Source organism: Polypterus senegalus, chromosome 12 (genome assembly GCF_016835505.1).
Source record: "Polypterus senegalus isolate Bchr_013 chromosome 12, ASM1683550v1, whole genome shotgun sequence".
NCBI classification, from domain to species: Eukaryota; Metazoa; Chordata; class Cladistia; order Polypteriformes; family Polypteridae; genus Polypterus; species Polypterus senegalus.
The window spans coordinates 44,415,518-44,439,833 of NC_053165.1; the positions used below are offsets into that span (position 1 = coordinate 44,415,518).

The 24,316-nt window shown below is 36.7% G+C and overlaps 1 protein-coding gene across 1 annotated transcript in view; it reads right to left on the bottom strand.

Moving 5' to 3' along the window:
* ift122 (intraflagellar transport 122 homolog (Chlamydomonas)) overlaps positions 1-24,316 on the bottom strand; it is a 79,470-nt gene that overhangs the window by 32,523 nt on the left and 22,631 nt on the right. The window contains exons 14-21 of the mRNA XM_039771010.1: positions 21,175-21,372; positions 14,213-14,353; positions 13,341-13,394; positions 12,420-12,581; positions 10,811-10,977; positions 3,453-3,624; positions 3,021-3,123; positions 207-347 (exon numbers count right to left, since the gene is read on the bottom strand). Of these exons, the coding sequence (XP_039626944.1) occupies positions 207-347; positions 3,021-3,123; positions 3,453-3,624; positions 10,811-10,977; positions 12,420-12,581; positions 13,341-13,394; positions 14,213-14,353; positions 21,175-21,372 (1,138 nt within the window). The remainder of the gene's footprint in view (positions 1-206; positions 348-3,020; positions 3,124-3,452; positions 3,625-10,810; positions 10,978-12,419; positions 12,582-13,340; positions 13,395-14,212; positions 14,354-21,174; positions 21,373-24,316) is intronic.

Below are 24,316 nucleotides of genomic sequence, written 5' to 3' on the forward strand. Positions count from 1 at the left end.
AGTAAGAGGAAAATTACTGACAGAACACCCAAGGCACCTATAAGATAGGGCTGCCTTCCACAAATTACAAGACACAAGTCTCCTTAAAAGGCAAATTAATTCACTTTTGACCATGGCAATACAATTCCTCACTAAATAAGTCAAACAGTCAGTAGCTTTTTTTTTTTAAGATGTAATACTAATGGTATAAATCATATTCCTCTCACCCCGTGCTATATCCAAACACTGCATTGACAACATCCAATAGTAGTAAGCAGCATCATTAAACCGGCTTTCCACTACAGCATTGTGAGTTAGTTGTTCAAGCACCTTTACGGCCTCATTTTGTCTGCCAGCTTTGTGAAATGCTGTAAGAGGAGACAAGAGTAAGTATTAGTGTCCACAGTATCAGAGAGTACTGTACTGAATAAAATGTCAAGGTTTACATGCATAACTCAATTAAAATACAGCAAGCAAAACCACAATTCCTTATAGTGAAGCATAAGTAATACCTACAGAAAATATACTTAGTAAAATTCTGTAGGCTAAAAGAAGATACAAAATTAAAGAAATCTTATTCTACAATCAAGGGTGCACAAACGAAATTTGAATATTTGTGAGTACAACTTAAATGTTATTGGGAAAGACATGCAGCACTCTTCAGTGATGTCAAGGCCACCACATTAGGCTAGGGAGAATATCAGCACAACTACAGTGTAATGATATATATATATATATATATATATATATATATATATATATATATATATATATATATATATATATAGATCCACAAAGGGAGAAAATGAGTCATGCATTTTAAAATATTTTTATTTCTAAGCTTTCGACAACCTGTCAGGTGTCATCATCAGAGGAAAATGATTAGACATACAGGAATTAAAAGCAATATATAGCAGGTGAAATAAAGGTTGTAATGGGGGGTCGGTGGATTAATAAAGTGGGGTTCAGTAGGTGTTGGTCATAAAGTCTTTTATATTAACAGACACTTGGTCTTGAACCCAGCATATGCAGGCTTAAAAAGAAGAACATCCAAATAATAAAAAAAGACTTTATTACCAACACCTTCCAAACCCCACCTTATTAATCCACCCCCATATATATTGTAAAAGCCATAATGGACATGTACAGGCATCTTGACTGGAATGGAGAGCAATGCCTTACCCAACTGAAAGGCTGCAATGGAAGCACAGCCTGGATAGATGTGCAACCCAGCTAGGATGGTTCACAGTTCTTATAACAGTTAGGGAAAAAGAATGATGGATGGACTGAGGGAGACGGCATATCAGAAACAATTCATCCATCAATACAAAAGGTGGCAGTGCACCTCTGGCATGGTTTGGACATCAACAGGGTTGCATGGGATTTGCAGTTCAGTTGTAGTTGAGTACCACCAGAGATCACTGCTGGAAGAAAAGCTACCTGTTTTGAGAAGTTTCTGCATGTCATGGAAGTGCTTCCATCATGCAGTGGTGTGGCACCAGAAGTACTCCCGGGTCCAATCTAAAAAAGCTGCATCACCTCAATTGAGAGTTGGAGTCGGGATGAGGTGAACATGGCTTGCATGGGAGGAGTGGAAGGAGAGGAAAAAGAGTGCTATGGTTTTGAACTATGTGCTGGAAAAACAAACCTGTGCCAAGGTAGTTAATAAAAATCTTTTTTCTTTTGAATCCAGGACTGTGTTAGTGCTGTGCCTGGGGTGTGGGACCCTGTGATGCCCCCGTAGAGGTCACTATTTATCATTATTACATTGTAAATACCATACAACACAAAATGCACAAACCGACTTCATTCATGTATTTCTTAGATATGATTAAAAAAGCCCCCTTGTTCATTTATATGGCTGAGTACAATGTTTTAAGTGTCAAATGATGTACAAATAATTGGCTCTTATTTAACATATTCATTTTGATAATCTCAGTAATTCAAAGATACAACTTTGAAAGTTAATTTTATCCAAAAGCCCCACTTCACCATAGAAATATTGCGCATGTTGTGATATATTGAAAGGACCAGTCATGGATGTTATTTTTGAATGCTCACAACTGTATGCATTAAAACTACAAATTGGAGACATGTGACTAATAAGTAAGCAAACACTAAGAATAGCTAATTGTACACAATATTCCCATGGGCCCTGTGTGACCTCTGAGGGTTTAACACACTGAAATGATATTTTGTGTAATTTGTGTGGATCAACATGAAGAAAAATAAAGCACAGAAGCTGCCCAAAGGACAGAAGGGTAAAAGAAACAGTACACATGTTACAGACACAGACAGAATAGGAAAACATTCAAACAAAAAAAAAAATCTTAAAAAACACAAAACTATAAAGCTATGTCAACAGCAAGCCTAACCACTCCACAGCCGATTACATAACATAGTATAACTTCTCAAAGTCACTGAATCCAAATGAAGGCTGCAGGGACCTAGAGCCTATGGCAAGTGAAATTCCAGACAGGGCAGAAGTTCATCAGAGGGCCCACTCATGCACTCTCACACAGTGACAAAGGGGCAAATATGGAATTATTAATGAAAAAAATCAGCATATACTTGGGGATGTGGGAAAAAATGGATTATCAGTAGGACAACCACACAGACATAGGGAAGACACGCCAACTTCACTTGTAGCAATATCTGAACATGGGATTGAAACACAGAACTCTAGATCCAAAAGGCAATAGAACCACTGAAACATCCCATTACAGGGTATACAAATAGTTCATATTTCCGTCTAAATGAATACTGGAAATATCAGCTCTATGGATCAGGGCTCCAGCCACTGTTCTTTTCTGGTATAGTATGTTCTTAGTGCAAGGCACCTAAGTAGTTTGTCATTTTCTGTATTCACATATTTTAATTAATGTTAAGCCACATTTTAAACCAATTGCTTCTTCAAAAGGCTACCTGGCTATAAGTGATTTAAGTGCAATCAGATTATTTGTGTTCATTTATTTTTATAATTTATCCTATTAGTAGTAAAAACAGTATCAAGAGCAAACAATTTAAAATTTAGTTCAGACCTTTCTGTGCTTCCTCAAATCTATCATTCTCGGCCAGCCATTGCGCATATGGAACATACACATAATCTTTAAACTCTGGATGCTTCTCTACTAGTTCAAAAGCCTTGAAACATGAAAAAAGAAACAGTCGTTAATATAAAGTAAAAGCACATTCATTTTATTTTTAGAGAAAAAAATATTTTTATGAAAAAAAAAACAAAACAATGATGCACATACACCTTATGATTTTCAGATGCAGACTTTAAAAAAAAAAAAAGTTGAAAAACAAAATAAGCTTTTCTACATTTTAGATTCTTTTAGGTGTCCTTTAAGAAATCACCAATGACTAAATTAAAACTGACAAATGCTTGACTTTATAGCAAACTGCTACCCATTTAGAGATCATTTTATCAACTGTGCATGAACTAAAAGAAGTCATTGTGAGATTTTTACCTCATCCCAATGGTGTGTGTCCACATGCAGAACAACCAGAGATTTAAGGTCCCCCATTTTCATATAGGTTTCAGCTGCATATCCATGGTGTTCCAGTTTCTTAAAGAAGAATGCACACCTTGATAGAGGCTCCCGCTCGGCTTTGTCAAGTTTCCGAGCTAAATCAATCAACCTATAAAAAAACAACATTTCAGATATGGGCCATCTCAGTGTGCACCACAGTGTCACCGAACTGTTAAGAGTTTAACATGAAAGAAATGTTTTCTGTACAAAATAAATACATGAGGAAGGAATATTGGCTATTTCTAAATACAAATGATTAAATACATCTTTAATAAATCTCAGAAAAGTCAGAACAACAAGCTTCACCTGAAATTGAAAATTACAACCAAAAACCTACAGGGAGATTCACTCGAAAGATATTCTGTTGTAACTTCCTTTAGGATGATGCAATCTGAACAGCAAAAATACGCTCTACACCCCTTGAAGCATGTGTAATTGACTGCATTAAATGCAATGCTGGAAGTGGTTTCCGTTTTCTGCCAGACACATTTCGACGCAGTGCTCCATGTTCCTGAACGTCTCAAGGGGAATAGCAGCAATTTCACATTGGTTATTTTCCTTCAACTCTCCCACAGTGCAAGGGTTGTTCCGATGGACTTTTCCTTTGAGCATACCCCAATGGAAGAAGTCTGGTGGTGTCAGATCCAGTGACCGTGGTGGCCAAAGCCCCTTTGAAATTACCCTGTTGCTGAAGAAAGACTTAGTTTCTGCCATGCTCTTTGCCGATGTGTGACACATTGCTCCATCTTGCTGGAAGTAACCGTCCATTAATTCATGATCACCCAGTTGATTGTGACATCGCTTAAACGAATTGGTGACCCAATAGGTTCACACCATGAAGACATGCTCCTCAATACTGTACACCACCATCCTTATGAGAAGTCGAGTGACTGAGTGAAGGGGTACGGGTGGTATGCTACAAAAAGTTGCAAACGGAGGTTAAACGTTGCAACAGCTGCTCAGCACCTACCTCGTCGCTCCGACGCAGGGGCATCCTGGCTTGTTCGAAGCTCCATATACTGAGGAGCACATTGCACATTGTTTCGTCCTAGTGAGTGTTATTACAGAATTTTCAGGGCCTCTTTAGAGTGAACCACCCTGTATAATGAATCTATTTTAGGTAGCATTTTTCACAGAATACCACATTATCACATGAACTACCCAAGTGGTAGTTGTTGCAGTTTTGATACACAACTCATATATATGTTTAATACTGCAATAGACATAAAGCACAGTGAGGAGAAGTGAACAACCATTTTACGAAGGCGCACAATGTTTTGGTGTTTTGAGGACTTGAAACATATAAGGGCAAAATTTTCCTACTACAGTGATTACTGATAAACTCTTTGTTTAACTGTTTGTTATGGAGGCAGATACACTATTTATCTTTGAGGTTAATCAACACAGCTGCTTCACCCCCATCTAGTTACCCCAGCCCATCTAGAAAAGAATAATTAGAAATAAATAAAAATAATTAAAAATCTTAATATTCCAAGATATGCAACAGAGATAGAGAAAAAATATAATATTTTAAAAAATTGTAATATCAACCCCACATGTAGCTTTTGAGCCATGCTTTTGTTTAATGGATATTTTAGATAAGACAAATACTTCCTGCAACTCCCCAAATATTCTGTATTTATTGAATGCACAGCTTCATAAACAGAAGCTTTGAGAAAATCCAATTAAATATACATCTTTTTTGCTTTCTCTGCAATTTCAAAAATGTGGTCATAACATTTAGGAAGTATGCATTATTACTTAAAAAAATTAATCCATTGAGAAACACCAGCAACCAAGATACAGTACATATGAGGAAACACTGCTGTCTCAAAGCTTCAGTGCTGGAAAAAGTAAAAGTAACAACTTAGCCAGTGCACGTCAGTTTAACTGGGTTCGCTTTACATGATGCAATATCAAGCATTTTTAATCAACTCAAACCTTGAGTTAAACGCATGGCAGATAACTGTGGCTCACTTAAACTTAGGAAGATATTTTAAGGGCACTGACAGGTTGCTTCAGCCTGGGGATTAGTAACCAACAGTATGAGCTGGGATTCCTTAATATAAATGAGCAGCTTCAGCACCAGCTCAGGGGAGCCTATAAAAACAGTAAGCCTGGCAGAGTTACAAATGAATTCCAACTAGTGCAACAACAGTAATCAGTCCTTGTTGCTCCCTTTGTTATATTTTCCCTCAGGAAAATGAACAAACACATTGATTTTTTTTTCCAATAAAAAAATGCTTTTACTACATGTAGCAGAAAAATGTAAATACCAAAACAGCAACTTCAATAAAGTAGGAAAAGTGTGGTTAGTGTTCACTGCTGCACTGACGTAGATTTAGTACACATCCTTTATGTGTTGCGTTTTAAAGCAGTCTCAAATGCATAACCCAACCTCCAAACAGGATAGTAGAAGTGTCTTTCTTTGTATTTCTTATATACAGTATAAACATCAACGCGTGGACGTATGTGTGTCTGTCCAGCCCGGAAGTGAGAGGTGGAGTCGGGGTAAGGGCTCCACCTCTTTCTGAGGAAACAGATAACTTGCCTAGCTGCTAATAACACAAGCAGGGCCAGCACATCAGCAAAACGAAACCTCAGAAGAAAGACAAAGTCGCTTAGCCACTAACATCGGAAAAACGGTATCCCTTTTACTTTTCCTCTCACCGCTAATGCACAAGTAATGCAAGCATGTTTGCAAAACAAATCCTCCTAGGAGAGAGATGTCCAGAGTAGTTCCTTTCAATTACCGGACATTTCTACATTTCAGTTTTTTTCTGACGATTTCAATAGTTTCTAGGACCCTGGGGCTTTTTACAGCATGGGCTTACACAGCTATTTCTTATAATATTTTTTCTGTTGCTTGCACATGACAGGGTAGAATAAAAGTAATTGATCCACACGATGGATGCCACTCATTGTGTTATTGTAGGCTACCACAGAGCAAGAGTTAGTGACTTCCATATTTCCCCTAATACGAACACTGACAGTTACTGCATTGTGAACAATGCTTAGAGGGCTAATGTCTTTCTTGTCCTTACAAATGTTCACAGACATTTTGCCATTGGCCATATGGATATTGCACCCCACTGCAGTTTTATGTAGTTGAAGTCACCATGCATATTAGAGCAGTTTGGTCATACGGTACCATATATAATCAGTTTTTCTATTCATTTCAATATATGATGACCAATTCACATTGTCACCACTGTCGCTTCATTCAGTTAATAATTCAGTTTAAGTTTGTTCAAAAACTGGCTTTACAGGTTTTCATTTACGTGCGATTGTGTATTTTGGTTGAAAGTTCTGTTCTACGCATGAATATTGATGAGTTAACATAGAGTGGCACAATACATAGAAATGTTTGGGAATTTTTTGAAGCACGATGTTATTTTATCCATTAGATGGCAGCAGAATACTGTCCTAGGCGTTATTTGGGCTTAACAGAGTATATTGGCTCATAACAGCCTTATCCGAGACATACTCAGAGTTAACCGTTTTAACATAAAATTCCAAGCCCAAGAGAGGCTCAGGGTTAATGACAAGGAAGTTAAGGATAGAAAACTACCTAAAAGAGTGGCATAAAGACTGTCACTCACCTTTGATTTGCACTGGCACGGCACTACATCATTAAATATAATCTTTCCTAATATTTCAGTTATGTATACACATTAGAATGACATGATTACTTGAATGTCTACATACACAGACTAGTGTATTGTATAATAATACAAACATCAAACAATGAATACTACATCAGGCAATATGACTGAAAAGAATGGCTGGATTCTTTAATAATACAATTTGCCTTCTTAAGACAGTATGTCTTATATACATCCTGAATGGAAGGGAAATGGGTGCCAGCAATATTTCAAGCCGACTGCCCAATCCACTGTCGCCGTTTGTGATCTGGAGCTACACAGCTGCAATACCAGGACATTATGTAGCTAGTAAGGATGGACTCCACTATGCAACTTCAGAAGTCAGCAGGCACAGAAGAAGACATTTATTCTTTCCATATGTGTCAGGGGCTTTATGATGATAGCCGAGATGTGTCATGCAGACTTTAGGACCTCAGTGATCGTGACACCAAGAAATCTGAAGCTGCTGACATTTTCTACGATATCCTTACTGATAAAGATGAGATTATAGTCTATAGTCTGCTTTAGTAAAACTATGACCGGCTCCTTGATTTTGCTGGTATTGAAAATGTTTGTTAAACATGTCCACATGTAAAAGTGACTTATCATAAATAAATCAGCCAACAGTTAAAAAGACATATTTTCTAGTCTAGTGTAAAATTCTAGTGTAAAATAATGTCAAAAATGAATGAATCATGTTTGCTGTTCAATTCTCACCTTATGATTCAGTACTAGGCCTTTAAAAGCACATTTTGACGTACTGCATGATTTTTTTATATATATTTTCATAGACAAAATAAAAACATTCATCTACAAAGAGGTGATGTCCGGTTCCTTATACCTCAGCACTAGAAGTATGGACCTGTCTGCTGCTTAACACTTCTTAGATAAAAAAAACAAGCAGTCCAAGAAGAAGGAAGGAAATGTCTCACACCATGTAACACTGTTTACAATTTATCACAGTAGGAAATTACTGCCAGTGTGTTTACCGTATATTTCCATTACTATTGCACATTATGCAGTGATAAGATAAGCTGTTGACTTACCTTTTCATCTGCTTTTTCAATAAGCTAATATTCACACATGTTAAAGGCACATATGCACTTTGTAGGTAGCAAATTTAGGAGTCTTACTTGATAACTTTGGAAGAAGCTGGTTTGGGTGTCTGTTTATTGGTTATCAACACCCCTGCATCATCCCGAATTAATCAATGGAGACAAATTACAGACCAGTGATCCATTCACAGCAAGTTAGTACAAAACAGAACCAACAAGTCAATTCTGTCAGCATAGATCATATTCATATATAAACTGGGCCTTGTAGAGATTCAAACAGCAATGTATTCTGGCATTGGAAGCAACACTGCAACACGGAGCTTTCAGAAGGCATAAAAAGATGAATGGTGTAAGGAAGAGCAGTAGCACTTCAGTTTAGAGAGCCTAAAAATTGCACAAATTATTTGCTGTCATTGGAGAAAAACAAGTCAGGGGCTTTGGCAGTGTTGTGTTTTAAAGTCACTTGGGGTGAATTAAACAGTAATAAAAAACAGAAAGCTAAAGGTAATCATCACTTTATACATTGCTCTGTAGTCTTCAGCAAGTACTAAAAAGGAGCTCACTACGCAAGGATGATGAATCAAGAAAACATTTTTCGTTCTACAGTAAGATGCCCACTTTTTCTTTTCATATGGATGTTGGCCAGAGGGAGGAGTGGGGGTTCAGAAGGAGAAGACAGAAAGCTAGCTGTGATTTTAGTGATTAAAAACTTCCCAGCAATTACTTCTTTTTTCCAGTAGACATAGCTTTCTTATCCATGTCTCAAAGTAAAACAAAAAAGCACAAAATGTGCAGCCCCCCATTCCCATGACTTAATTATGGCAGTAGACCAAATTTCCCAAAATAGGAAACAGTGGGAATATGAAGGCAAGTGATAGTTTGCTTATGTGCCAGCTGGCACTCTCAGAATTTGTGCAGATTCTGCAGAAACAGCTGTGTCTTCTCAAAATATTTTTTATTATGTGTTTATATAATACTGTATATACACATGCACATATTTTATAGTTATGATATGATTAAGAGTTAATGAGTCTATCACAATTCAAAGTATAATAGATATTAAGGTTAAGATAGTCACCAAAACAAAACATCTCAAAATTGAAATCTCTCAGGCTAGGAATAAGGAGACACGATATGACACAAATGTCTGCTCTGCATTGTATCCTTATTTCACAAGCCAGTCAAAACAAGCACTGAGATGTAAGCAATAATGCTTCCTAATAACTAAGACTGCTTAAGCAGCCATCTCTGCCCTGATAGATGTGACTCTCGCCAAACGCTGCTAATCCTCCCATCTTCCATCTAATGCTAAATTGGTTTCTGCACCTGCTTTCTGAAAGGAAACATCCAGCCCTACTGCTTATTGCCTGCAGTTATATTTTTAATCGTTATCTCTCTGCTTGCAAGGTGAATCCATTTTTTTTTCCTCACTATATTTTTGCCACCTGGGGTTAGTTTAGTGTGATGAGAATTATTTTTTTGTTTTAAACATCTTCTTTCTCAATTGACTAAAAGGTTAAACAATACAACGTCTATCCATTATTTACGCTTATCGCCTTAGGGAACTGAAGTGTTTTCTGGACATTGCTGGAAATCTTTTACCAATCAAGACAACCGTCTTCAAATATAATAAGCTAATATGTCTTTTAATCTGCTTAGGTTGAAAGGACTAAACTCTTGTATTCTTTCATATGTGCACACATTTTCTACACTGCAAGGTACTTTGGCCTATTTTGTCAGAAACTGACAAAATGCTGTATTCTAATTAAGACAGAATGTCACTTTGTTGAAAAAAAAAAATCAGGTACACAACCCCATATTCACCTGCACTGAGCTAATTAAGAAATATCAATCTAAAATAAATGTTTATGAAATACAGAAGAGCAACTGCAAAAAATCCACACAGAAACAGAAGATATATGAAGTCCACACAAACAGCAAAGGAGACCAAATTTCAGCATTGTCTCTTGGAGTTTAAAGCAGCACAATTAACACCCAGTGAGAAGTGTGCGAAATGGAACATACTATGGAACAGGGCATGCATTTTTAAAAATGAAAGATACGTAGTAAACTCACAGCATTTTACAACTACCAGCCCACTTACTAATACTACAGTAATGCAATGGTCCCTAACTTTCTGGTCACAATCATCATCAGACCATGCTAGAATACAAACCCACTTTCAGGGTAAAATCATTTAGGAGCAATGAGTTGCATCTGTGGTGTGCTGACAACAACATGGCATAAAATTTGTACACACACACACAAATATATATGTCCTGTCAACCTGATGCCTAAGTGGTTGGAAGTTGTCTGTAACTTTATATCATGTCTAAACTGGTCTGGTGAAATGTTTTTAAGAACCATTGTAGGAATCTTCACAAACCTTTCTGGAAGTCCAAGGAAACACTAAGCTGAAACCATTTAAAAAGCAAGACCAAAACATTTTTTCCCTATTTGTTCTTTAAATATAGCTTGCTTTTAGTTAAAAAAATGCAAAAAATGTGTAATTTAGTCTTACTTTTGTACACAAGGAAGTTTTCAATAATAGCCTACTCATAAAAAAATAAGTAACCTTAAAAAAAGCAAAACTTACATATCCACCCATCCATGATCTCCTATGATTTCTATGGCCTTCATATGCTCCCCTGCTGAGAGGTACATTGCTGCTGCTGATTTTGGCTCATTGATATTCTTGGCCCAGTCTGCCTGTTTGGTAATCAACATCTTTGTATCCTTTGGGTCTCCTGAGCCAAGGAAATCCTGGAAACATTTTGGACAAAATGCACACACATTTAATGCTACCTTTTAGCTGTATACTAAAGCACAAATAAATGAAGGCTTCACAATAATAGTTTTAGTACTTAGTCTAAGGATCGTAAAATAAATGGGTTTACTTATACATCATGTAAAACATGTCATAAATAGTTCCAGTCTGCAAACATATTAAAGCTGGAGATTGAATCTGCTGTGATTTAAAACACTGTAAAGGACAACATTCATCTAAACTATAATTTCCATAGATTGCTATGTAGTCACATAAGCTTTGCTTCTTTTTCACTTTTTTCTTTTCTTGTATTTTATGATGACATCATTCTGACCACCTGTGGGTAGATACTCAGGAAGCTTTTAGTCTAAGGACTCAGCATTCAGATTTAAAAAAACAGCATTCTCCCCCACACTACGCAAATTCTCTACTTCTTATAAAAAAAAAACCACAAGCCACTTGAGCTGAGATACATAAAACCAATGTATGAAAACACCATGTACAAGAATCAGGACATTCATTTCGTTTCTTGTCAACATGTCACCTTAACAGGGTCATTTTGATCTTTCTGTCTCTCTCCCTCCCAGTTTAACAGCCATTTTCCAGGTTCACTCAGGTTGCCCCCCATCAAAGGGGTTACTGGAGCAGAAATGTTTAACAGTCCGATAACCTTTAATGAAGCCAACTTCATTCAGTCACATTTAATGACATACAAGATAGATGGTGACCTTGTTCTAACCCCAGGTCACAGGGGTAGCAAATATGATATAACGTAAATGCAAATGCAGTCAAAGTATTTATGGTATCATAAGTAAAATTACTTAGTGCAACTTTAAATAGCATTCAGCTGTGTATATAATCTGTGGTGGGTTGGTGCCCTGCCCGGAATTTGTTCCTGCCTTGCGCCTGTGTTGGCTGGGATTGGCTCCAGCAGACCCCCGTGACCCTGTGTTAGGATATGGCGGGTTGGATAATGGATGGATGGATGTGTATATAATAAAGTAGGTATGTGCAGTAATATGTTTCACTTTTTTGTCACCCTTTAATACAGAAAACCAGCTTATGACCAGAATTTTGCTGTAGTGGTCTGTACTGCTTTCACAATATAAATCATTATTGTTAATACTGTCTTAAATATTTAGTCAAAATGAGCAATACTAGTCTCATTATTTCCCAGTAATTCTGTATAAAATTGAATTTTATGAATAAATAAAACTCATTTATTGAGGTAATAAATACTGGTGAGACTACTACCTTAGCTATTAGCTAAAAACATCCACCCACCACTCCATCTATCCATCTACACATCCATAAGCAAAGTCACTTAACCCAGTTTACGGTACCAGCAGTTTGCTTTTCAGTATACAGTAATTACTTTAAGTAAATCGGTTGAAAATGTTTTGAAGGTTAGTCAGCTAGAAAGATACTCAACAATCACCTTGGCATATTCAAACATGCGCAGGTCTGTGTACATATTGAGAGCGCAACTGTCATTTCCTGTCTTTTTGTACAATTTAGCGGCTTCATGGAACTTCCCCTGGTAGGCAAAAACATCTGCCAGAAATAGATCGTTGTTAGTCTCTCCCCGTTTTTTCCTCTCCTAAGAATTAAAAAAAAAAAAAACAGAAAATAATCACTAGTGCCAGCATGTAACAGCAAACATTTATATTCTTTTTATATTTTATGTTGAAGCTGAAAATACAAAAATAAGTGGATCCATGTTTGGTATATTTGCCTACATGTCATTTATTAAGATCAAAACTGCAAGCAACATCTGGCAGAAGCAGAAACATTAAGCAATATAAAGCATTGTTTAAAAAAAACAAAAAAGAAACAGTATCAACAGTCACACCACACACATTAACAAAAGAGCACTGCTTACTAAAGGTAAACCTGTCAGAGAAGTACATAAAACAAAATGCGGCATATTCCAGAATAATTCAACAACAAATGGAATACATAAAATGACATAGCGTCTTCTCCATCTCCTCAATAATGTTCAAAGCATCTCTGAGATTTTGTTTTAAGACACTAAATTACATTCAGCAATATGTACTGTATCACACAGTCCTAAACTCACAGGACAAGAAAGCCAGCTTACACTGAATATTTTAATACAATATTTTTCACAAAATTGCATTACATCAGTTTAATTTATTTGCATATTAATGCTAATTCTTGTTAAAATATATATTCAGAATATTTTAAATTATACTGAGTAGTTTACTCAGCTTGATTAAGATACCAATTTCAAATATCAACAACGTTGTCCATATACTGTGTATACTAAATTTCATATCAATTGTGGCTTGTTTGATTCTGCACACTCTGTATGTCAATTGCAGTTTCAGTGCCTTACCTCAATGCTGTTTATGAGCTCCAGGTACCTTAGATCACGAACTCTAATAAATGCCTACAAAAAAACAAACAAACAAACAAACAGTGTAAAAGGCTCAATGTCGTCAGCCTCATCGGTAGTTTAGCAGCCTATACTATAATAAGAATAGGTGGTGAGCGCCATCTACTGATAAAAAAGCACTACTGTATTTTACAAAAATGTCACGGCATTTCCCTTTTCCCTAAATCTCCATTAATTTATATATTGCTTAATTGCTTCAATATGTTCAGTAGTTTAATAATAGGAAACGGTGTTTATTACATTTTAACAAGCAAATTTTAAACAGTTGGTAAAGATAGGGCATTTCATTTTTTTAGTCTCCTTTTGAACAGAGTCTTAACAAATTCAAAGTGAGTACTAAAAGTGCCAAAGAACTGGCTGAAATGTGGCATGTGGCTATCCAATGGAAATGCCATTAACAGACATTTGGACATGAACCCAGCATATGCAGGCTTGAAAAGAAGAACATGCAAATAATAAATAAGACCAATACTCTTCAAACCCCATCTCATCAATCCCACCGCCTCCCCACCACATCCATCTATCCTTCCCTACTAATTTGCTATATATTGCCCTGAGTACTTGTAAGTTTAATCAGTTTCCTCTGATGATGATTCCTGGTAGGAGTAAAAAACTATTTTAACATACATGATACATTTGCTCCCCTTGTGGATTTATATATATATATATATATATATATATATATATATATATATATATATATATATATATATATATATATGTGTGTGTGTGTATGTGTGTATGTGTGCGTGTGTTTGGTTAAATATCTCAACATCACTACATTAGGGGACAGCTCAATTAGTTCTTTTTACTTTTTTTGCAGTTTCAAAATCCTGTCCTTCCAGAGCTTCCATTGCCAGATCTCGCCAGTCATTGTCAGTTACTCCCAAACAAGCAATCTGGTAGGCTTCTTTAAACATTTTCTTCTCCAGGTACTGGTACATAGGGGCAGACTACATTGTAGAGAAAATATGTGTTATTTTATACAAAAGTATTAATTTGTTATTTATTACAGTTATACAAGTTTGAACTTATTTAGTTCTATTTACTGCAATTAAGTTTGAATAGTTTAACAAATAATATTAACCAAACATCAGTAACCTGTACAAGATAATGTAGACATCCAAATTAAGAGATAAATTATACTTACATACTTATAAAGTTTAGTTAAAAGGATAGAGATAGATAGATAGATAGATAGATAGATAGATAGATAGATAGATAGATAGATAGATATGTATACAGCACACTTGATGACGGCTATGTGGCCGAAATGTTGTGTCTTTAACCTTCTTTCCTTTTCAAGTTGGAAATAACCTTCAATCTTAGATCAACTAGCTCCTCTCCATCATCTACACACATTATGTAACATCTTTTAGTACTAAATTATGATTGAACTGAAAGCTGTTAGATGTACAAGATCTTCAACTCTAACACCCACAGTTTACTCCAGCTTGGAATTCATACAATTTTGTGGATGTCAAGGCATATCCTGATGCTTGTACAACATACAGTATGTGTCTATTGCATTGACATTAACAGATCTGAAGACAGAAGAAAAGCAACTTATAGATAAACAGATAACAGATAAGTCAAGATATGGGTAAAATTGGGCAAAAACACCATTACACAGGTAACACAAATCCATTTGTTCATTTTCATAAGGCAGCTTTTTCCATTAGAGGGTGGAAGCAAGATCAGCCTTTCCTGGATGGAATGACTTTCATTAACAGGGTACATTTTCTTACACACACACACACACACACACACACACACACACACACACACACACACACACACACACACACACACACACACATGCAGATGCAAGCAAAGCCAAACAAGAGTCAGCAACCACCATATAACAACCATATAATTGCGATTTGCATGTCATCACAGGGAGAACATGCACTCTCGTCAAACACGAAGTGTCTGAGATGTCCTTTAAACCCTGCACCCTGAAACTGAGCAGCAACAACATTAAGTACGTCATCACTCTGCCTGCACTTAGGAAAACTGTTATTTTAAAAGAAAGCAAATTTCAGAAATCAGTAAGAGAAAATGGCAGTACTAGAGACCAAAACAACTCTTTAAACAAGCACCTGTGAGGAGACACAAACACTTTGAAGATTTATAGTAATATTTGAAAATAAGTTAACAGGTGTGTGCACTGCAATTTACAATGCTTTTCAAAAGAATTTATATCAAAGCTTGAGAAGCGGTACAGCATATAGAGATTGAGCGTTAAAACATTAAAAAGCTGAACAGCAGCCCACAGTAATAATTAATGCACACCAACATTAATTTTTAGAGAAAATCTGATGTTTCTGTACAGACACTCTCTTCAAACATACCGTAATCATGTCTTGATGGAACACTGCATTAAAACATTAACAAACTAGTTACAAGATATATGTAAATACACTTGTTCTTTTATTTTATTTTTTTAATACTGGGAAAATTGCCCATTTACAAATCTACATTAACAGCAGTCTTAACAAATGCTTTGGAAACTATCAACACACACTTTATCCCACATTACAAGGCTAAAATGTAATAAAGAACTGACCACTTATGTGGAAATAAATGTTTATATTTGTGTTTAATAGCATTATTTTTAATTGCATATTATAATGAAAGTGGATGAGTTTAAATACCTGGGATCAACAGTACAGAGTAATGGGGATTGCAGAAGAGAGGTGAAAAAGAGAGTACAGGCAGGGTGGAATGGGTGGAGAAGAGTGTCAGGAGTGATTTGTGACAGACGGGTATCAGCAAGAGTGAAAGGGAAGGTCTACAGGACAGTAGTGAGACCAGCTATGTAATATGGGTTGGAGACAGTGGCACTGACCAGAAAGCAGGAGACAGAGCGGGAGGTAGCAGAGTTAAAGATGTTAAGATTTGCATTGGGTGTGATGAGGATGGACAGGATTAGAAATGAGGACATTAGAGGGTCAGCTCAGGTAAGACGGTTTGGAGACAAAGTCAGAGAGACGAGATTGCATTGGTTTGACATGGGCAGAGGAGAAATGCTGGGTATATTGGGAAAAGGATTCTAAGAATGGAACTGCCAGGAAAGAGGAAGGCCTAGGAGGAGGTTTATGGATGTGGTGAGAGAAGACATGCAGGTGATGGGTATGACAGAGCAAGATGAAGAGGACAGGAAGATATGAAACAAGATGATCCAATGTGGTGACCCCTAACGGAAGCAGCCGAAGAAGAAGAAGTTAAAATATACAGCAGTATACTGTGTTTTATTTATGAGCAAGACAATTACAATGAACTTAAATACACTTGAATTATAGAAAAAATTATATTAGTAAGTTACTCTGCTACTTTAATATAAATGTTATAAACAAACAAGTGACTTAGCTATTGGTTATCATTAAGGCATCATTTAGTCCCTTATCCTAATAAAAGTTTAATCTGGTGTTTTAATTCTGAGGCACTGGTCTTATCCACTTTAAGGACAGTCACCAGAAAGGGCCCTCAGTTGGTAACTGTAGCCTCCTATAAACCCACTATGGACACAAGGGGGCGCTCCAGCTCCCCAAACACCCAACACAAGCAGGCTCAGACACAAGTTTAAAAGGCAAAGAGTCTTTTATTGTGGGAAAACTCTTTTCACAAGTGTTCTCTACCACCACAGACACAAGCACAATAAAGCACTGTATAGCACAACTCTTTCATGCCTTCACTCACTGTTCACTGCCTCCTCTACTCCTATTTGCAAGCATTGTTGACCTTTCTACTGACTCATGTGAGGCCGGCAGCTCCTTTAATCTCACAACCGGGAGTACTTCTGGTGCTCAGTAGATGTGGTGCGACAGCATGAAGTAGTGCTCCCCAGTCCCTGCAGCACGTCCTAGTGGCACCCACGAAATCCAACAGGGCAGAGTCCAATAAATCCATGTCCCATGCTGCCCTGTGAAAATCTGACACACCGCTACAACCTTGAAGGGACTGCCATTTAGTGTTCTGGGGGAGATAATGCCCTGTGCACACTCCTTGGGCCTTCCATACCGGGCATCCTACCCACGTATGGATGAGGGCCGTCCTTCACACTGTTAAAATCGCCCGCACCAAAGGTAGCCGTTTTGATCCTAATATATTATTTATTTCTGAATTCCTAATGCAAAAAAAATGTCATTTTTTAGATGTGATCACATATAAAGTGTGACGCAACTATGGTGATAGTCATGTCTGTCTGTCCATCCATCCACATGAAACAACTCACCGATTTTGTTAAAATATTACCCTCTTAAACAGTTATGTTTTCATTGAGATATCTTGAACAAATCGTGCTGTACAAAGTTTTGAAAGTTCAAAATCTCCCATTGAAAAGCACTGCTGAATTTGTGAACTCATCCGTCTTTACATGGAGAAAGGTTCTGTGTGAATTCAACTACGAATCTGTTTAGTGTTTCAAAGTATATTGCATGCAACAAGGACCATGCTGGCTACTAATACCAAGGACAGGGCAGGATTACACTTTGCATGGTGCTACATACTCAGCGGTTTATGAGAATGTACAACAGACTGAGCATGCGTTATGACCTATCCATACCCAAAGACCTACTTCTGCTGTTGCTTATCTTCAGACTGCAAGTAAAATCTTATGTTTAATGTTTGACCATATTGAATAAATCATTCAAACTGTGAAACTGAAGGTTCGAAAAAGTAAGTGAACCCTAAGCTAATGACTTTTTAAAAAGCTCATTGCAGTCAGAATTTATCAAACCTGGAGTCCATTTAATGAAACAAGTTCAGATGTGTGGCCTAGAATTACTTTGATTAATAAAAAACACTATAAAGTTTGAGTTTGAGCTATTGACAAGAAGCATATCCAGATGGGAATCATGCTTTGCACAAAAGAGCTGTCTGAAGAGCTACGATCGAGAATTGTTAATCTACATAAGGCTGGAAAGGGTTATAAAGTCATCTCAAAGATTTTAGATATTCATCAGTCTACTGTTAGGCAAGTTGTCTATAAATGGAGATAATTTGGTATTGTGGCTACTCTGACCACAAGAGCACAACGCAAAGTCAGCAATGAAGTAAAGAAGAACCCTAGAGTGACAGCAAAGGAAGTCATTAGAACTGGCTAACATCTCTGTTCATGAGACAACAATACGCAAAACTTTGAACAACAAAGGAGTCCATGGCAGGACACCAAGAAGGGAGCTACTGCTATCATAAAAGAACATTGCTAAATGCCTGAAGTTTGCAAAAGAGCACTTGGACACTCCACAACGGTACTGAGAAAATGTTTTGTGGAGTGATGAAACCAAAATTGAACTGTTTTGGAGGAACAACCAGAACTTCATTTGGCGTAAAAAGGGCACTGCATATTAACATCAAAACATCATCCCTACAGTAAAGTATGGTCGATGGAACATCATAATGTGTGCCTGTTTTGCTGCATCAGGGCCTGGACAGCTTGCCATCATTGAGGAGAAAATGAATTCACAAGTTTATTAACAAATTCTCCAGGATAATGTGAGGGTGTCTGTCTGTCCATCAACTTAAGCTCAGAAGAGGCTGGGTGATGCAACAGGACAATGACCCCAAACATCACAGCAAATCCACAGCACAATGGATTCAGAAGAACAAACTCCGCCTTTTGGAGTGGCCCAGTCAGAGCCCGGATCTCAATCCTATTGAGATGCTGTGGAATGACTTGAAGAGAGACATACACAGAAGACAACCAAAGAATATGGAAGAGTTAAGGCAGTTCTGCAGGGAAGAATGGGGTCAAATTCCTCCCGCACGATGTGCAGGTCTCATCTGCAGTAACAGGCAGCGCTTGGTTGAAGTCATTGCTGCCAAAGGAGGGTCAACCAGTTATTAAATCCCAAAGTTCACTTACTTTTTCCACTACCACTGTGAATGCATTTGTAAAATAAAGACATGAAAGAGTAGAATTTGTTGTGTATCATTGTGTATATCAGTACCTGTGACTTAGATGAAGATCAGATCACTTTTTATGACCAATTCATGCAGTAAACCAGATAATTCCAAACGGTTCACATACTTTTTACTTTTACTGTATGTTTAAGAAAATTGAGCAACAGTTACTCACAGACCTGCCACCACTAACACACATCAATTAATGACTTTTTCACATCACTTGAATTTGTATAAACGCTATTGAGCCACACAATATGCCGATTTGTGCTCCATTTTTACCTCCATTGTAAAGTACTGTTAAAAAGCATACATTTAATGTACACTATTATCACACGCACTTCCATTCTTCTAACACTATTATTTCTGAATATGACACATTGTTACAAAAATGTTTAATAAGTAAAAATGTAATAGCTAACTCTCTGATTAAGTAAATAAAATATGGGAAATGCTCCAACATTTATATTAGTTAACTTAGTCACCGATTTACCTGAATGTTACAAAAAGTGCACATTGTCTAACTTGTTATTATCTCATTTAACACCTGTTACAGTCTATATCACATATGTTGCTTGTTCATTCTAAGTTGCTTTTAATACTGATTGAGTTTTAAACAATACTTCACACTTTAGGATATAAAGACTCTCTACAACTCATTACATGCTCATTGAATTGATAATTTTGGAATATGGTAACCAGTTTCCTTTACAAACCAATTACTCTAAAATAGCATTTTGGATTATTAAGGCAAAAATGTCATCATGATGGTGCTATGATACAGAGGAGTGTCTCAAACTCTGGCCCTGGAGGGCCGCAGTGGCTGCAGGTTTTCATTTTAACCCTTTACTTAATTGATGACCTGTTTTTGCTGCTAATTAATTCCTTTTTCTTTCATTTTAATTGACTTAAAATTTTTTAAGATTTGTTCCCCAGGATTTCTTCATCGTTCCTCGGAATTGTTTCATTTATTTCCTTAAATGGCACCCAAACAGAAATGAAACATAAAGTGAGTGAGCCAACAGAAGACCAACTAAGTCAGGGCCTCAAACTCCAACCAATTTCACTCCAATCAGTTGCTTAATTAGGCGTTGAGTCTTGTTGTTAATAATACTCATTCTTTCATTCCATGGATTGTTGCTGCTCTCAGTGGCAGACATTTCCAAAATTATCGATTTTCTCTTTTCTAAGAGCACTGTTTAAATGTTTTGTGGACCTGAGCAGATGAGCATTCCTGAGACCTTCATCTTTCTTTATTTGCAGATATTGTGTGATGGACACAGTTTGCTGGTCATGTTTTGGCTCATTTTACTGTATATCTCATTATTGTTTGATTGCCAATTAAGGAAAAAGAAACAATTGAGGGGTCTGAGTCTGAAACAACAAGTCAATTAAAATGAATTCAAAAGAAGTTAATTAGCAGCAAAAACAGGTCACTAATTAAGAAAAGGGTTAGAATGAAAACTTGCAGCCACTATGGCCCATCAGGACCGGAGTTTGAGACCAATGATACAGAGAATGAAAAGGCAAAGCTAAATTTCCTTGTGAATTTCACAACCAACAAGATTTAATATCAAGAACTGACAATGTTTAGAATCTGTTCAAGCAGCAGGAATCTCTCAATGCCATGTTTCTTATAAAACATGCCCAACAAAAAATTAAAAAATACTACTCGAGTGACAGAACAGTAAACTTCATGTGCTTTTACATAGGTAATGGAGACAACGCTTCTGGTGTTTATAAAAAAAAAAAGAGGAACACAAACAAAGGAGTGACCCTCACAATTTGAATTAATTAGTGGAAAAGTAACTGAAAAGGTTATCTGTATTTTCTGTAAAAATGAGAACTAAAAGGTAATCTTCTTTACCTGAGGAACTTCAACTGCAGACATGGAATAGACATGTAAACAAAAAATCTTGGAACCATTGTAGCCCACCACAAAACCTTGCAGTTTCTGCTGGTGAACTGGAAAATTGCTGGCTTTGATGTTCAGATAGCCACTGCCTGAGAAGCACAGCATGTCCTCACATTGAGTATTCCAGGCCACACTATTAGCATTTGGTTCCTGTACAGAGGAAGACAAAAAAGGGTAAATTCTTTAAATATTTAACACGGTATTGTACCATAAGCACATACAGTACATTAAAAGTGTCATGCTTGTTTAATGTTATTTTGTTTGCACAGATGCTTTTCACATACTGAATCATTTTGTGCATTTCCATTAGTGCTGTATGATGCATCATCTTTGCTAAATTAATAAATATTTCTCAATTCACAATGCTCTAAACATAATCATACTTAAGTAATTTGGAGAGAAATGAAATAACTATTAATCATCAGAAAATGCCTTTATGGGGGAAACAAAGTAATTTACTCTTAAATAATCTAGTTGGAATAAATGGCATGGTCCTGAAACTAAGAAAGTACACATTAATATGTTGTGTAGTTTTTTTAAGCATGCTTCAGTCAAACTAACATAACCTACAGTAAGTTGTGCCCTAACCTGATCTACCACCCAGCCATCTCCCAGATACAATGTAAATCCTGCTAGTTGCTGTACCCTCCCTGAAAAAATGTGTAAGAGAGTCAGAGTAAAATAACACTTATTTCAATAGAAAGCATCAAAACCCAAACGTTAGTAGGCAATTGAACTAAAAAAGAACTCTGCTACAATGAGTGACTCTTGGGAGTTTTTAAATGCAAAGGACCAATGATAATCTTGCAGTTTTACAGTCATACACTCATTCACCCAGTTACATATCATCTTGCCAGCTTTCACCCTACATAGTGAAGTGGCAACATCAATCTGCTGAATCCATGGCAGCACACTGTAAAGAAAGAACCAGAATATTGCCATCACAGGAATATCTCAAGGAAACTGAAACACTAGCACTAAACTATTTTTCCAATGAACCATTTGAAAAAGAGCTCAAAAGCTACTTGCTGAAGCACAGACAAACAGCAAAAGAAACCCTCTAACATGGGGTCAATATTCAAAAGAGTCGACTAGCTGGCAATGGAAAAGGTTTGCGTTCCTGATTGCAGCGTTCAGTTCAAACAGAGGTGTTAGCACTGGAGGGAGCATTAAACACTGAAGTAGTGCGGAGAACAACCAAGCACATCCCAGGATTTAAAGGCAGGTTGCGCTCTAACAGATTGAAAGAATTAAGCTTGTTCAGTCTCGAGCAGAGGAGACTGAGAGGGGACCTAATTCAAGTTTTCAAAATTCTGAAAGACATTGATAAAGCACATCCAGAAGAGCCCTTTCAATTTAATTGATATAAACTAGAGAGTTCCAAAGCACCATATGGACAACAGTGGAAATTAAGGAGAAATGCATTTAGGACTGAAGCCAGGAAGAACTTCTTTAAACAAAGAGTTGTGGGACTCTTGAGCAAATTACTGAGACATGGAGTTCATGCAGAAACCCTGGCAACGTTTAAGAAGAATCTGACTGAGATATTGGAACAGCTTAGCTATTGACTAATAAAACAAACTTAATGGACTGAATGGCATTTTAAAGTTCAGCAGTGATGCACTGACCCAGAGTCAATAAGCTTTTATTCCTGGTGCATAACCCATTGGACTATTAGTTATAAAAAATGCACTGTGCATGCTTTTTTCACCAATCAGACTCACGACAAACTTTGACTTAAATACAGTAATTAATAGACATCAGTTTTTCTGCTTGCCAAAGGATGTCTATCAACTTAAGAAGCATAAAACATGCTTTTTAAAACATAAGCATTCTATACACTACAAAAATATTGAAAAATGGCCATAATATCATGAAAAATCAATGTATTATTTATTGGAAATGTTGTCCCTTCTTTCTTCCACTGTACGCATAGCTCCGACATCCTGGAAAATTATTTTTGTTTCAATGTCCTTAGTGTTAGACCGCAGAGTCACTTGGACTGTAAAAACAGTTCTAAAAGAGTTATTCCTGAGTAGTGTTGAGCATTACTTGGGCAACGGTGTAGACACATCTTGTGTAAGTGTCAGGCCAGAACGTTACCTGGGCAGAGGTGTAGATGTGTCTTCTTCTAGCCTCATAATGGTGTCTCTTAAGAAATGTCTGTTATCAGCAGTGATGATGAAGTGAATCTGTCTTCAGGCAGTGAAATTGAAACTGAAAGTGATTCTGGGAACTCGAAAGTGACTCCAATGTCATTAGCACATGTGCTGCTCATATTATTATTATTATTATTATTATACTTTCTCCACTTCTGACTTTGTACTTTTAGTGTTTTGCACATTTTACATTAGAAAGATGAGATTTAATATAAATGAAATTTTTCAAGCAAAAAAAATGTAACATTTTTTACATGCTTTTTTGAGAAAAAATGTAACACTAAGGAGGACATTTTCCTTGGTTATGAGCCACATTAACCAAAATGTAAGAAAAATGGAATAAAATGAATTTTGAAATGGGGGAAAAAAAATGAAACAATTATGTTTATCAATGGCTGATTCATTAAGACAATATAGCATGGGAAATGCTGGCTCTGCCACAGTTTTAAAGATATTATGTTAATTTCATAAAATATTACTAGTTAAAAGTTCAAAGGTGAGAAACTACAACTTGCAATGCAAGAATTACAAGGAAATAAGCAGCAAGAGACACATAATCATTGCTGAAGAAAGGCAGCCAAGGTGCCCTCATAAATAAGAGGCTTACTAGACTTAGCAGGGTTTAAGATTCCTTTTGCCCGATTATCAGTCTTGATGAATATGTGCATAGGATATCAGAGCAAAGAAATTATACTGAACTGGCAGCTCCTGAAGGAAAAAAAGACTTCCCAAATGCATTTGACTACACTATCATATAAAAGTTTATTTTTACAAAGTTATTTTGGAGGCACAGCAGTCAGTGCTCTTGTTTCACATATCCAGGAGATGGAGTTTCAGATCCTTTGGGTATTCGGTGCTTTAGTGGATCGCACACGCTATTTTAAAAGACCATCATAAAATATTTCAGTTTTACAAAAATATAGCCTATTTGAATG